The 16,865-nt window shown below is 34.2% G+C and overlaps 1 protein-coding gene across 1 annotated transcript; it reads right to left on the bottom strand.

Annotated features, from left to right (window-relative positions):
- Positions 1–14,330: 14,330 nt before the first annotated feature.
- LOC149787250 (uncharacterized) lies at positions 14,331–16,565 on the bottom strand. The gene has a single exon (XM_089978362.1). It carries the CDS (start codon positions 16,472–16,474, stop codon positions 14,432–14,434), a length of 2,043 nt encoding a protein of 680 aa, XP_089834488.1. The 5' UTR covers positions 16,475–16,565; the 3' UTR covers positions 14,331–14,431.
- Positions 16,566–16,865: the final 300 nt, after the last annotated feature.

The raw sequence follows: 16,865 nt of genomic DNA, 5'->3' as shown, positions 1-16,865 counted from the left end.
GCTACAACGATAATAGGTTTAGCAAGATATTCAGATGATTATGCAAGATCAGCTGGTACATCAATGATGTTTGCTAAAGATAACACTATTCATCTTGATTCCAGACCACATTTAAAAGTGCAAGTGGCACCAGCTACTTTGACTGACACAACCATCTGGAGCAATAGCCATACCAGGTGCTGATTTTTTTATGTTACAGGATATCAACAACAAATATAAAACAGGATATGCCAGACGTAAATCAATGATCAAAGATGAAATGTCAGAAAAGTTATTTTTGGAGCGAAACATACAGGTTTACTTGTAAGAAAGGGTAACGATAATGATGCTATTTGGCGACCAGCCGCTGTTGCTGATGGTAAAGTGATATTAATTAAACTTTCATTGTGGATGCCAGTAATGACTCCATCGCTTGCTGAAGAACAAAAATTAATTTATTTTATGGACCAAGGTAGTAAATCATTGTCATCATGGTTGATAATGACCACAAATAGCATTCAGAGTAATATTGATGTGTTATTTGCATGGTATATAGTATCTCAACAAATTATTTTTGCGCCAAGACATATATTTATCGCTTTACAAAATGCTGAACATTTAAATAATCAAGAACATATTCGTATGATATTTGACAATTTTGGTGTTAGTGAGTTTTCTTTACGGATAAATGGAACCGTTTGAAGATGTATTATTGAATTTTGATTTAAATACTGTAGCACGTGCGTATCATCGTTTAATGACATTTCGGAGACGTGATCAAAATATAGATACTGGTTTACAAATATCGCAGTTAGATTTTAGAAATCTGTATCCTATCTATTACTTTTCAGTGGAGCATCTTGATTTATCTAGACAATCTGTCGCTGGTTTGTATTTTCGACCTCGTTTAAACCATGCTGGTGTTAATTCTAGAGCAATTGCAGTTATTCTTTCAGATAAAGCAATGTTACTTAAAGGTGCTGGTGGAAGAATGCGAGTTATTGGCGCTCCAGTAGAAAACATGTAATTAAATCGCTCATCATATTATAAAAAATGTCGTATAGTCATGTTAATGTCACTGTGACTTCCGGTCAGGTGAAAACATTACAATCAATACTTGATTGTAAATGCGGAACAAAATATCACTAACAAAAGATCAGATTTCTAGTGGTTTTCCAAACAAATTATCATTTACCAAGACTCAACTCTATCATTTTAATAGGGTATTGGAATCAAAAACAGGATTTCAACTTCATCTTTCTTCGAGCGCTATTAAAGATATGATTACAGTTGGTGGAATATTTCCACTTCTTTCAGCTATACCAGCATTAATAACCACAGTGGCACCTGCCGTTGCAAAAGCAGCCGCGTTAGGTGATGTTGGAACCGCTTCTGGAATGGCATTAAAGAAAGCAACATGAAAGGGATATAAAAAGGGGAGGGGTCTGATATTACCAGGAACACCTTAACGATACGGGAAAGGTCTAAAACTTCTAGGAACACTTCGCTAATTCTGCCCATGTCAAACTTTAATTTACTTGATTCTGTTAAAAATTATATATATAAAATATTTCAGAGGTGTTTTTATGTGTGATCAATTACCAAAACAACAAAACGATATTGAGACGGGAATTATAAATCTTTATAATAATTCAGGGCCTGGTACTCATAGGGTTGCATACGCAATTGACCCACATTTATTTCGATTCATACGGGCTTCCTACGCCAATATAATTTTTAAAATACTCCAGAAACATTCAAATTTGGTATTCCTGATTACCAACACAAACATTAACTGATCCCCAAATATGTGGTCGTGAAGTAATTAAGGTACTCAGTGCTATATCAAAATCAGCATTACCACCTCATAAATTTGTGCATGATTATACAAGTAACCGCATCGTTTTAAACATATCTTAAAGTATAATGTTTGATAATTACGGAAGATCTTCTCTTAGTGATACCACTAAAGGCAAGAAAAAGAAAGACCTCAATTAGTTACTGTATGAAGGATAATGGGCACTTCAGTCGACGTTCAAAAATTTAGGTGCAATCAAGCACGTGAGTGGCAAACAAAATTGAAAGATACCGTTGAGCGGTATACAATGAAAATAAAGAAATATCTCAGACGTGTGGTTATTGGTGATATAATTGTTCATTCAGTGTCTGCTGTTATGCTGGAACCGGCGTATTATTGTCAACAATAACAATGATGGCACCAGTAGTTGTAACAATTTGTGTTTCAACTACGACAACAATTGCCGGTATTCTCAACATCGTTGCAAAAAATATGTACTTGCACCAATGCAAAATTGCATGATTATATAATACAATTATACACAGCGACGTTAGCATACTCCAAGTTATCCTCGTTATCATCTACGAGCCTGATTGAGGGAAAAATATCAGATTTTGAGTTCACGGAGATGATTAAAATTTACAATTTAGCAATGACTGATTGATTTAGAAAGTCAAGATTTAAATAACCGTCGTCAGGGGAGCTACTACAACTTATTGTAAATAGTACAACCCCGTCAGAAAAACAATAATATCGGTAATCTCAACCAATCCAGATTATAGTGTTAACTTTTCAACTGCGATTCCAGCAAAAGAAATCGAACTAGCACAATTACGAGTATATTATAGCTGGCCAAATATCATATCAAATCATTCGGTGGAGTACAGGCGAATAGTTCACTTGTATTTACAAATATAAATAAAGATGATGGAACTCACTATTGGAATGTTGTTTCTATTCTTACAGGAAGGTATCAAATCGAACAAAAAGATGACGAATTTCAGCGCAGAATAAAGTCAGTAAGGGGAATAGAATCGAAAATAGCTATTTCAGTTCACGAACAACATTATCGGCTACGATTGAAATAAATTCTCCAGATTATGTTGTAGATATTTATCAATCGTCAATCAGACCTGTTTGAGGTTGGCCTGAAATAGCACCAGAGTATCATGGAAAAACCAGAACCAAAACGAGATAATTTTTCTACTAACGAAAACTTTTTATAACAATTCCAGAATATCGAGAGAGATATCCGTGTGAATATCGAAAAGGGTTTTATATTTCTGCTGATTATTTTAATGCTCCTGATGGGGAACAGCTTCCTAAACTGAATACCTATGATTATAAAATAAATCCAATTATCGATGAAAAATTTATTCAGTCATTTTCCGATCCTGTTAATTCTGAATTTAGACAATCAATCAGCAAACTACGAAATTTGTTTTCCAGCGTTATACAACACTAGTGTCATGATGTAAAACAGCAAATCAATTAAACGAAACAACATCTAAATCAGGTTATATCAGATCTTAAATATATCAATAAAACTGTCATTTGGAATATGATTCGCCCGGGTTCGTTGATCATTTACAAAACCCCGTAAAACAATGACCCTTAAACGGTTGTTTCTCAATCATTAGAAAATAACCGAAGAAGAAATACCAACATTTATAATGCCAGGATTTAGCGCCGACTAACTAAACAAAATCAATGTCCTTATCAATGAAAATTTTTGGAACATACTCGAATCATGGAGAAAAATAGCCCCACCAGCATCTCTTCTCAGACGTAAGAATGATCCATTCGGTGGTGGGCGTCATATTTCACCAGGATTCGTTAATATAACTTCAACGATTGCAGTCAATTTTGTACATGGCATAATTGATGGCAGCGATCAAATAGATCTTGAAAAATCAAATAAAGCTCAACAAGGATATATTCTTTATACTTTTGCAACGCAAGTACCTCCTGGATACTTGATTGTGCAAGAACCTATCAATCCTCTTTACCTACGATGTCATAATCCGCTCTTATCCAGATTAAATTCCAAACTTACTAACCAGAGCGGACACTTAATTGACTTAAGAAATGAAAATTTGAATATGAATTTGTATCTAAATCTTAACGATTTTCACCCTCAACGTGAAAGATTTATTTTATTCTGATGACACAAAATTGTCGAGGAAAATTTATCAGATTTCATAATGTTTGAGGTTGAAAACCCCAGCAATTCTCTAATGATTTATCGATAAATCGCTAAATTTCCCCTTTTCTGCTTAAAAAGCAACTAAAATAAATGTATAAACTGACTACAAAAAAAATATCCAGTGACAGTGTTTTCGTTTTCACGATCTGATATAATCTTTTCCAGTTGTCTCACGCGTGTATTTATAATTATTTTTATTTCGTATTCGTCAGATAATTTTGATCTAATTTTCTCAATTACGATAGAAAGCGATATGAATTTCTCGACTTCTTTATCTTTCACTGCTGATAAAGATTGTAACATGATCTGCTGGATGGTTTTAATCAATTTGTATTCAGTCGATAATGAGTATCCACCTTCAAATTTACGATTTTGTATGAGTCATAATCAGACATGATTTTTTCAGGATCAAGTTGAATCTTTATACCGTTTTTTATTAATTTATTTTATGCAGAAATAATATCATTAATATTTTCAAAATTATTTTTATAATATATATATATATATATATATATATATATATATATATATATATATATATATATATATATATATATTATATTCCTCAACCAAGACGATATGGTGAATTTATGTAACATAGTGCAAACACAACGTCTAGACTACTAAATAAATGTTTTACTTACCCCTGTTTTCTCTCGAATTCATCTCCAGTCCGACTGGGGATAGAGAAATTCTGGCTTGCTTTTAAAATCAGATATTCTGGAAAACCAATCAATCTAGAACGTTCTAGAGAATCATTTGATTAGTTATCCTGGAAAAACTCATGATCCTGGAACGTTCCAGAGAATCATGTGATTAGTTATTCTCGAAACCCGTCTGGGAAAACCCATGATTCTGGAACGTTCTAGAGAATCATGTGGTTAGTTATTCTGGAAATCCGTCTGGGAAAACCCATAAATCTCTAGAATGTTCTAGAGAATCATATGATTAAGTCGAATGTTCTAGAGAATTACGGGTTTTCCTAAAATGTTTGACTATAAAAGACAGTGAATCGTTCTCTCTCAGTCAGTCTGGAAATTCGCATTTTGAAGTGGACAGGAGGTAAGTAAAATATTTTCTTAAACCACATGTGTTCCCCAGATAGTTAAATTATTGTATGTTTACAGATCGAAAAATAACTAACATGTACGCGTGTTCTTCTGTCTTGATTTCGTTTGTAAGTTAGAAACCTAAATTATCCCTTTACTAATTTGAACTATTATACAATTATTTTACTTCACTGATATCAATGACATAAATGGTTAATTAATCACCATGTCAAAATGAATTGCAATCTACGGACAAACATATACTGCAAAATCAACTCTCTTCCTTTCAAGTTATTGAGCTTAAGAATGGGAGGTCTTAACCATTTATGTCATTTATGTAACCGCTAAATTACTAAATATCATTTAAAGGATACTTTTCATGTTTTGGTTGATCTTGGTTATCAATTCGGATATCAAGTCGGGTACCAGGATCACAATAATTATATCCTGGAAGATGTTTTTCTCCTGGTTATTTAGCCATGGTGTTCCTGGAAATTTTGACATTAATGTAGCAATATCACCACCATCATTACGTTGAATTCTGGGTAAAAGCGAAAACAAAAAATATGTTACACAGTGCACATTTTCCACCATATGCTATTTTTCCATATTTTTTTGGTAACCGTGACTAAATCAGTGGTTGGAGTTTTAACTCTGCAACGTAAACAGTATGGATTCATGCATATTTATAATATGGATGTAATTGATTTCTCAGCGACACGAAAGCATGATCCAGTCAAACATATTTCAGCATTACCGCATTCGATCCGAATGAGTATAACAGGTGCATCTGGGTCTGGTAAAACACAATTACTGCTTAATTTAAAAGTGAGATGGTTAAAGTGGGACAAGTTATATTTAGTTGCACCATCTGTGGATGATCAAAGATGATACGATGTTCTTAATTATTTTAATGAGAACGCAAGTTTATTAAATGAAGAAGGTGATGATATTATTAATTTTATGAACGATATTGATGAAGCGCCGAGTGTTGATGAACTTGATGGATGTATTAATAATTTAGTTGTTTATTATGATGTAATGCTGGATAAACAATCAAATCGAGGCAGACATAACAATACTGATATAATTTATGTTACTCAGCGATACACACAGATACCAAAAGTAATTAGAGACAATTGTAATATTTTAGCCGTATTTAATGGAGTTGGTACACACACACTTACAAAATACTCATCAAACTTGGTGTTCAGGAGATATGGATATAATAAGATTTAGAAATGTCTTTTCAAAAGCACAAGCTACCCCACACAGATTTATAACAATAAATGTGCATGATGCTTGATCGCGATACCGTGTAGGTCTTGATAAAATCTTTGGTTGATCGAATTATAGCAGCAGAGACGCGACCTCAGTTAGACGTCAGGAGGGTAAACAGAAACACACGTTACAATATTCGACAAAAATAAAGTAACACACAAAAAAAACTAACCCCCAAGAGAAACTCTTAGAGAGAAACTCTCGGTAAGTTAGAGGCTTCGGTTTAGCGTTATTGATTTTATTTTTTAAGCTGTGTTTCGTATGAGGTTTTAGTTTTCAAAGTTACGTTTCAGCAAATGGTCTGGTCGCCTCCTTTGCTGCTTCAGATGAGGAAGACAGATACGTATCTTATCAAAAAGTATTCGATCCGTTGAGTACATTTGAAACCTGAAATTATTCACGTTGGAATATAATATTAAAACAGATATCACACCAAAATGAACGCTAAAGTATTGAATATATACATGCTTTGCTAACTGATTCGAGTTGCATCCTGTCCGATAATCAAGGGACTACTTTGTATGTCGTCTGCCGTCACCAACGCTTCGGCGGTTTTGACTTTTAGTGTGTGTGTGTGTGTGTGTGTGTGTAATGTAAGGGCAGACAATCTTGTTTGTAACTCAACTTTCTAAGATTAATCTTAATTTACATTTCCTATTATTATTTCAAATTCTGTTTTGTTCTTTTTTGTTAATATCATTCCGCTGAAAGACCTTTAGTTTTCTCAAAAAAAAAAAACGAAATCAATTGTTTTGCGTTCTCGAGCTACAAGTCAGACTGCGGGATGTTTGTGATGTTTAATATTATAGTAAGAATTATCTGCAATCAAAAATAAGAAGTCAGTAATATATACAAGTTCTGCATGTCTTGCTGCAGATCATTCAGACTATATACCCAAACATGTGACTTAAACGCAAAAGGACTACGAAGATTTAATGTTATAAGTTATGTATTGATGTGTGTGTGTGTGTGTGTGTGTGTAAGAGAGAGGGGAGGGGTATATGTTCCATCAGCATTTGAATTAATGCAATTACTGCACAAAGCCATCTCAGATATTCTTTCCGTAATCCAAGCATAAATATAGCGTCGCATATCTCTCAGCTCTTTAAATGAGGAAATATAAAGTTTAATTACAAATCCAAATGTCAAATCAACTTATGAATAATGTTACGCTACAACACACCGGTCTTATGATATAGGGTCCTCTCTGTTCCTCGCAGTGTAATAATTTGAGATTAAAGTCCGCGTGTCTTATAGATTCCTTTTGAGTTCCTATTTGTGCAGTGGTATACAATGTGTGTCGAAATATTGATCGATATTTGAAAGTAATTTAGCAGTTTTCCCGTCATAGTTCATTTCGAGCCTCAAATTAGTTGTTGACACTTGCTTCGTTTAATACAATATTTGTCAGCTATATATAGTATCGACAGATGCAGCCTTGCGTATGTGTTTTTGTAAATAAATACATATTTGCCTAGAGACAATTATATATATATATATATATATATATATATATATATATATATATATATATATATATATATATATATATGTGAGAAGTAAATGAATACATACACACGTACACACACACACACATATACATACATACATACATACATGCATACATACATACATACATACATACATACATACATATAATCAAGAAAATTCCATGTTCTCGCTACCCGGTTAATATCTTAATACGTTGCTGTTAAGGGCAAATCATAGACTCGTGATGGTACAGATCATTCATTCCATACCTCATAGATGACGCGGTTTGTCATACGACCTCTATCTTTAAAGAGAACACTCAAGGTCTATAATCCATACTTCCTAGTATGTATTTGTCATATGACTTTAATCTCTCAAGAAAACGAACAAAGTCCATTCAAACGTATGAGAGACTGCATCTAGATTATGATATTTTAGAACTGTATATGCAGTCCTGGTTATTGGGGTGGGGATAGGGACTTGGCATTTGTCATATTTACAATCTGGATGGATTTAGTAAACTTGCAAAGTATGTTATGATAATATATGCTAATAAACATTTGTATTGAAACCTAATTGTGTGTGTATGTGTGTTTGAATTTTCACGTAGCTATAAAAATAAAATCAGTCATATTGCCACGGTGTCTGCAGTGTGACAGCTTTGTTTATAGCGATGTCTTGCACTGGGGCATCATGCTGCATACATGTAGCAGCATGTCCCACCCAGTCACAATTTTCTGACACCAGGTCGACCAGTCCTGACACAAACCTCTTAATGCTGAGCGCCAAGTGAAGCAACTACTAGTACCATGTTTATAAGGAAACCTAACTGTGTTAGTTTAAAATGTATTTGGCACTCAACGTGATAGACTCGGGATAACTGCAAACCTTTAATGAAATATTCTCAAAATTACACCAGATATATCGAAGCATAAATAATCTAACAACCTTACAACTTTTACAGTCTGAAAAAATGAAAAACTTCGCTACTAGTGAAATTCGTTTTTTTAAGTAAAGGATAGCTTGTAATGGTAAATCGGAAGTTTTGGATTTTTATTATTGGTCCTGATTTTGGACTTTCTGACAACCCGCCGGCACGATTGTACCCTCATGGTAAACGCTAGAACAGCGCGTACGATTGTCAGGCGCCCATTAACTGGGGTCTGACAAACGCGACTGTCGTCCCCGAGAGCTGTCTTCAGACTTTTCTTCAAGAGTCTCACTTAAAGTATTGATCAGCTGTCGCATTTGCAGAAGAGCATCACAAAGTTGAAACATGTTTTAGCGGACATCAGAGTGCAGACGTTTTTCAGATTAAGTCCACAACAATCAATTGACCATCGTTCATGTGTAAACGGCTCAAAGTTTTGTGGTGGATGTGATATTTTAATAATTCGAGACCGACAAATCGCCATGGAAGATATCAGCTAGATAATGAATGATAAACATATGTGCAAACACGTATGCGATCTTTAACTTTGATAAAACGAAACGTGTACGCAATACATTTCACAAAGAGCCAATTACTCTAGAAAGAATATTTGCACAAGAGACAGACTATTTATTTTAAAATGGATTCGTTTTCACATGGTTTGCGCATTTTTCTGCTAACGTTAGGGTCACATATATTTTATTTCAAGTACAAGAGCTATGCCTCTCTTACGGTTTTTTTCAGGTTCATGTCATCCTTGCGGAAATTAATATTTTCTTTATTAACTGAGAAAACAATCGAGCTTAGTATAAGTTGCACATGAAAGTCAAATCAGACGATGAACTGTCTGTTTCAATCACATATATAAATCTTAGTGAGGTAACGTAATCGACGCTGATTAGGACACGTGTGTAGTCTGTAAGAAAATTATGTGCAACAGCTTAAGATAGCAGCGTGTCTATAAATCTCAAAGAAATATTATCAAATGCACATGAATGCTTTCGCGATAATGTGCATGTCAAACGGTGGGACTTTCAACATTATATACTACTTTCTGGAACAATTTAATGTAAGATTCTCATACCAAAGGAAACATTCTAAGCTACGCTGATGCGCAATTAAATTACACAGGTAGTTTATAATGTCAAAGAAAGGTCAGATCACTGTTACTCTTGAATGCGTCATATCGGTTTATCAATGAATTATGTTTGATTTTTCAAGCACGCATCAGGACCATATTAAAAAATTAACCGTGTTTCGGATCATGTTAGAGCGCGCAGATCGAGAAGATAACATGAAATGACATTGAATGTTATTGTTTAAGGAAACATCAAATAGGTGCCGTTGACTAATAATGATGATATTGACGACAGTCAGGAACACTAGGGACAATTTAATTAGATAATTCATTTGCTTATAATATACAAATGGTATCATCATCTGGATTATTTCAAGTTCAAATCATCCTGGCGGAAATTAATATTTTCTTTATTAATTGAGGAAACCGCCGAGCTCTGAATGAGATGCACATGAAATATAAAAGTCAGATCTGAAAATGAACTGTCGTAACACAATATATTTTGAATCGTGTGTATGAGTTTTTGGATGGTATAAATGTGTGTTCGATAGTAAATATATTGGCCTATCTTTTTATTATTTTAAGTTGGTTATTTCACGAAGGCAATCGGAAGTATGTTGTTGAGTCTGAGGCGTTTATATAGGTACTTTATAACGGATGGAAATAACACACCGTATTCATGCTCTGTTTTGGATATGTATTCGTGATTTTTATGTGTAATTCTGGCTGTGTTGCAAATTGCGGCCTGAACACATAAACACCTAACCCTTGCAAATAATTTCCTTTACTTGAAATGCGCATGAATTCTTAAGTATCGTTAAATATTCAGAAATTAATTCAAGCGTTTATATTGTTTGCACATATTACACTCAATGATAGGAGCAAGTGAACCTTACTGACAACAGTCAGACATTCTCATACGAATAAAACGTGTTGTCATCAGTCAGACATGTATAAACAAATGACTGGTGCTGAGGACATTAGAATGCCTACAGTAAAATCATACAAATGTTGATATAAATTTCATGAAACATCGCGTGTACTATCATATAAGTCTGATTCTACTGCAAACTGCCAATACCCAGATCTCATATCGCATAATATGCATGCAGATAATAGCTCTGTGAAGTTTGCTAGTACTGATCAGTGGATCAAATAACAAATATCCTGCCTCACCCGAGGAGGATGGGGTTCCAGATCATGGTCAGTACTATTTGCACCCGAGTCATTCGCGAGTCTATATGTTATTCTAATATAAACATAGCTTTACTAAGGCATTACATTTTAAACATGTGATGTCAATGTCCTATATCCACTTTCATGTTAAGCATGGAAAAACTTGTCTTAGAGAGATGCACAAGGTTACACAAGTATTTTAAATAATCATATGTAATAATTAGCATAAACAGGATACAATCAATATTGACCGCTTTTGTGGCTTAGTGGTTAGAGTGTCCGCCTCGGATGCGGGAGGTCGTGGGTTCGATCCCCGGCCGAGTCATACCAAAGACTTACAAAAATGGTACTAACAGCTGCCTCGCTTGGCGCTCAACATTATCAGGTTAGTGTTTGGACTGGTCGGCCCAGTGTCAGGATAATGTGCCTGGGTGCGGCATCATGCTACATGTCTGCAGCATGATGCCCCAATACTAGACATCACTATAAACTGCAACACTGCAGACATCGTAGCGATATGACTGAACAATTGTTAAAGCTACGTTAAAACTCCAAAGTACACACATTAACAGTCTAGCAATGTTAAACTATTATTAATCAATCATCAACTCTATTGAGTTATTTGTAGAAATTAAAATGCAGTTGTTCTATAGAACTAGAATAATCATGTTACTGTTAATCGCCATATTTCATACTTATAACAAAGGATTTAGTTTACCATACAGTCATATAAATTTGGATTTTTAAAATTTTTTTTTATCACAATCTCAGGCTCTTTCACTTGTGAATTCAGTTTAAATTTAGCTGTAGTCCAAACCAATTTTCAAGTAAACTGGAGGCCCATCCAATTATAAATTGATGTCGGGTCAATAATCACGCCAGCATAAGTCCAATACATTTCGCATATTCGTAAAGGACCACCCTTTTCAAAAGCTATTTCAGTTTTGTTTAAGTTTGCAATCATACTGGAAATATATCAAAGTTCTTTAGGATAATTATAATTTATTTCATTTTGCAGTTTTGACAGTTTGTAATATTGTCAGCAAATAATAAATATAACAGGTGTCTAAGCCCCGTATTTCGTTCCTAATATATATATATATATATATATATATATATATATATATATATATATATATATATATATATATAGTACGCTAGATCATTGATAAACTGCGAGATGATTAAACTCTTCATTAAAGTCAACCGAAAAAAGAAAGAATGTGGGAAAGGGATTGAAGGCAGAATTATCACAACGACATTTCTGTTCTTTATGTGTATCTATGTTTACTTGATCAGTCTGCATCCTCACCAAACAATACAGTCAGAGAAATGGCGGGGTGGAACGGTCTTCACATATTTTCATATTTAAAATAAGTCGGTTTTTTGAACCTTCTTATTGGTTTAAAACAACAATACAAACAAACAGCCAAATAAAATAAAACAATCGTGAAGTAAATAAGTTACACCATTATGCCCCGTAACTAATTAATGTACCGTATGTATCGAGTGGTTATTGCATCTTTGTATAACTGATGTTATGAACACTGTAGATAAATCCCATGGAAGGTATACAGATACCGTCACGACCAACCTGAATATTGCTGGTTACTTGGTGTAAGTTCAGCTTCAAGATTTTATCAAGCCCATTGTTTCTCAGATTTGGATGTATTTCATCCATTATGCATGAAAAGGAGGAGGGGTCATGGGAGGGGAGAGAAAGAGAAAAAGCAAAAACAGATAGGACTTGATGTAACTGTGTACCATGATAAACTACTTTATCAAACAAGAATTATTACTATTTATTTCATTACTTTCATACGTTATTAATGAGTAATCCGTATCAATTCATCATGATATATAAAATTGATAACATACAGTGGATACGATGCGTATCAACGCACCATGGGCGAACGACAATTTGATATATGAGTACTGTGTTATATCAAATTGCTTTGCACCAACACTTTAAAAGCCTATCCGGGCTGGGCTGGAAGGATATCATACCCATGACCGTTGGATGAAGAATCGGATACTTTAGCAAATGAGCTTCATGACAACAAATGTAGAATTGTGGTTAATTGAAACAACTAACTCATCTAAATCTTTTGCACATCTTTATTAATAAATACACACACACAGTTATATATATATATATATATATATATATATATATATATATATATATATATATATATATATATATATGAACAATTGCAAGCGATGTACAGCCCTTGTATCATTTACTAATCCGCTTTCATTTTTAAGACAATTCTCCAACGAGTAACAGTGGAACCAATTATATCTCCGAAATTTTCAATGAATATCCTGTATAATCAGTGTTTTGCGTAAAGCGTTTGACTATAAGATATATTATTATATGAATCAATGTTTGGAGCAACGTGTTTGAAAAGAAGATATACTATTGCCTTAATTATACACCGTTTTTTTCTGGAAGGTTGCAAGAATTTATGTGAATACGTAGTTATCTCGCTGTTATCATACACAGTCCTGCTATAACTCCGAATACCAAAGGCTGCGTTGGCATTAAAACATTTGTACACGTTTAGATATATGACCCCCTGCTTATACAAATAATATGTATTCATGTATTCATGACCTATACAAATTATGCGAAATTATTATTTTCGATCATAAGATTGAAAGACCCTGAAAGAAATGAACGCATTGAGGACTGAAATTTATTCAAGATTAGAAGCCTACACATTCGGATTGACTTGCAATACAATTGATTAAAGATTTTCTAGCTTCAATAATCTCACGAAGTTCAATGTTTTCTGATTCTATTATCCGCTTTGCAATTTTCATAAATCAAAAGGAACGGTGGGAAGAACAAGAATTAAATTAAATAAGCTACACTGGTAACAACCATATGCTATTAAAGTCAATCAAATTCTTTGCGTTTAGATATTTTTAATTCATATCAAAATAGACAATAACTTCACTGACCAGGATATCCTCACCACAATATCCTCAATATTAATAAGGTATACACATGTATCACTGAAACTTTGTGATAGGCTTAATATATGGCATTCTTAACATCTTTCCATTTCATATTTTATTTTGCTTTAATGAATAATTTACATTTTTTAAAGGGCTAATCTTCCAAAATCTTTGAGCAATTTATGTTTACATTTGTCGTAGTTAACCTTTTGTTTGCAATACACAACCACTATTGTGCTAAGGTGCCATAAAACATTATGAAATTTAAACCAATTTTGTGAATTTCACCAAGAATATATATATATATATATATATGTATGTATGCATTGAAAAGAACCATTGCTGCTTTCATATGCATATGTCTTCTAAAACGGCGCATGACATAACTTATCATCAAACATTTCAAGCTTAACGGTTATTTTAAAACTTTCGCCAAAAAATTATGTCTACAATCGGATTGACACTAGAGTACTCTTCATACCAGTTCATAAAAACTGATAAATGCAGACAATTTACTGCTAATGATGCCTGAGTCAATATTATAAGGTATGCCTTTATTAGCACAAATAAATTTGTCACCATTTGGGTTGAAACATATTCCCGTTGGAGATCGGGGAATGGATCCTTCAAAAGTTTTGAAAACCTCTCCGTCCGGTGAAATCTGAAGGATATTGCGCGACTTTTTCCCTACTACGTAAACATTGTCATCTCTATCAAGGGCAAGACCTGCTGCACTAACAAGGCCTGCGGGTGTAATATGGTAATAGACTGTCCCATCTAAATCAAAACAGTATAGAGAGTTGCCTTTGCGTATAGATATATACAGTAGTGTCTTGTTTGAATTAAGAGCAATATAGGTACTTCCTTCAACAGGGACATCAAACTCATGGTAGGACTTCTCCCTTCCATCTAACGTGACAAGGCTCCAGTAGAAGCCTTTGCCATCATTACGATATCCAGACACAATAATATCCTCCTTACTAACAGCAACAACACTGGAACACTTATGTCTGGTTTTAAAATTGCCATTGTCTGAAAGCTTACTATCACATACACTGAAGAGATAAACTGCCCTTAGCGTAGGAAATAATATTGCGATTTCATTGTCCCCAATAACAAAAATATTCGAAGCCCCGTCATAACCTTCTGGCATACGATAGTAAGTGCAGCGCTGAATGGACATATCATATCCTATACAGTAATTGTCCTCCACCCAGATAATACTACTTTGTGATAGATACGCAAAATTTGTCAACTTATTGAAAAGTGTGAACTCCAAGATATTCACCCATTGTATATTGCAACCTTTTAGAGGTTGTCGTTCGTCTGCGACAATAAACTCACCGTCTTGTTTTCGCACCTTTACGAAGGCTACTTGTCTTGTTGGGATTGCCAGCATCCATTTCAATTTTGGGTTGATTTCCAGATGCAAAGTTACCACTTTATTCTGGGTTCTTGCTTTATCGATTTTATTATGGAGAAGATCTGTGTGGTGCTTCACTTTTCTTGCCAAAATGTATTTTTGTGAAACTGTTCCATGTTCGTTCACTGCTTCAAAAAGAGCATAAGTATTTTTATTTGCAACCTTTAGCGACTGACAATATTTGTCCATCTCCTGTGTTTTAATTAGATGTTCAGTGTAAATTGTCTCTGCATTCTGCTGCAACTGTTTCTCCAAATCGTCAAAAACACCATTTATTTTTTTCCTTAAATTACTTATTTCATTGATTATGTCCTTTGTCTGAGACTTTAGGTTTTTCAAATTTGTCTGATTTACCCCAAACAGCTTCGTCACTTCATCGTCACATTTTTTTATGTTTTGTTTAATCAGATTCAGATCTATTTGTCCAAGAAGTGTGTCTCTTTCCTCTTCTAACCGTATCACATTGGAGCAGTGTTTATGATTTACTGTAACACATAGTGAACAAAGCAGAACTAGGTGATCTCTACATGTATGTGTAAGAGTTTCGTTGGCATGCACATCGCATCGGAAATTTAAGCCATATTTGGTAACATTTTCTGGCTTGGTGATGATTTCACTTATGCTGATTACACTATGCTGTTTTAATATTCTTTGTTTACGATGAAAGTTCAAACACCCTGCACACAATGCGTCGTTACATTCAAGACAATACCCTTCAGCTTGGGTAGAAATATTTTCTGAATTGCATGCATCACACATTTTTTCCCCATCAGGTTTCTCTTTGAGCAACATATAAAGTAAGATGGTGCTTACTGGAAGCAATGATGCCCACTTTTCAACAGAATATTCTGCTGGAAGACTTATCTTACTTTCACAAATGGGACAGTTAAATTCTCCACACAATGGCTTTTCTGGTACAGTGTCCGATATATGAGTCTGCAGGCAAGCCTCGCAAAACGAATGTGTACATGGGAGTTGTCTTGGTGACATGAATCTATTCAGACATAGCGGGCAGTTCAGCTCTTCGTTCGTTTTTCCGTCTGGCATGGCAAGAACCTCATCTGATGCCAGAAAATCTTCATTGACTGTATCCATCGTGATGTTATTCCTAGCTATGACAGCTTCAAAGATTCTGCGTGAATAGTAACTTTGCTCAAGTATTCTGCTTCGGTTTTCTAGCGTACAGTGTCAACATATCTGTATAAATCTAATGACCTACATCTTTCACGATTACAAATACGTCATAAGGCAAACAGCAATCGTAAGGTCGTCGATAACCCAGCAGGCTACTTAGTATCAAGTAGACCTATTGTTTAACCTTGCTATCAACTGGTGAATTGCATATATATCAACTATCCTAATTGACTATGTTTATGGCTGAAATGTAACTATATTTATTTTTGTCTAGATACATTTCACATTAAAAGCTTGTATCATTGGACTCGTATCTCTATTCAAAATATGGGGATGAATACATTATATTCAT

This window comes from Sinohyriopsis cumingii, chromosome 12 (genome assembly GCF_028554795.1).
Source record: "Sinohyriopsis cumingii isolate HCF-2022 chromosome 12, ASM2855479v2, whole genome shotgun sequence".
NCBI classification, from domain to species: domain Eukaryota; kingdom Metazoa; phylum Mollusca; class Bivalvia; order Unionida; family Unionidae; genus Sinohyriopsis; species Sinohyriopsis cumingii.
The sequence above is the reverse complement of the archived record's forward strand: the minus strand, read 5'-3'. Positions and strand labels throughout refer to the sequence as shown.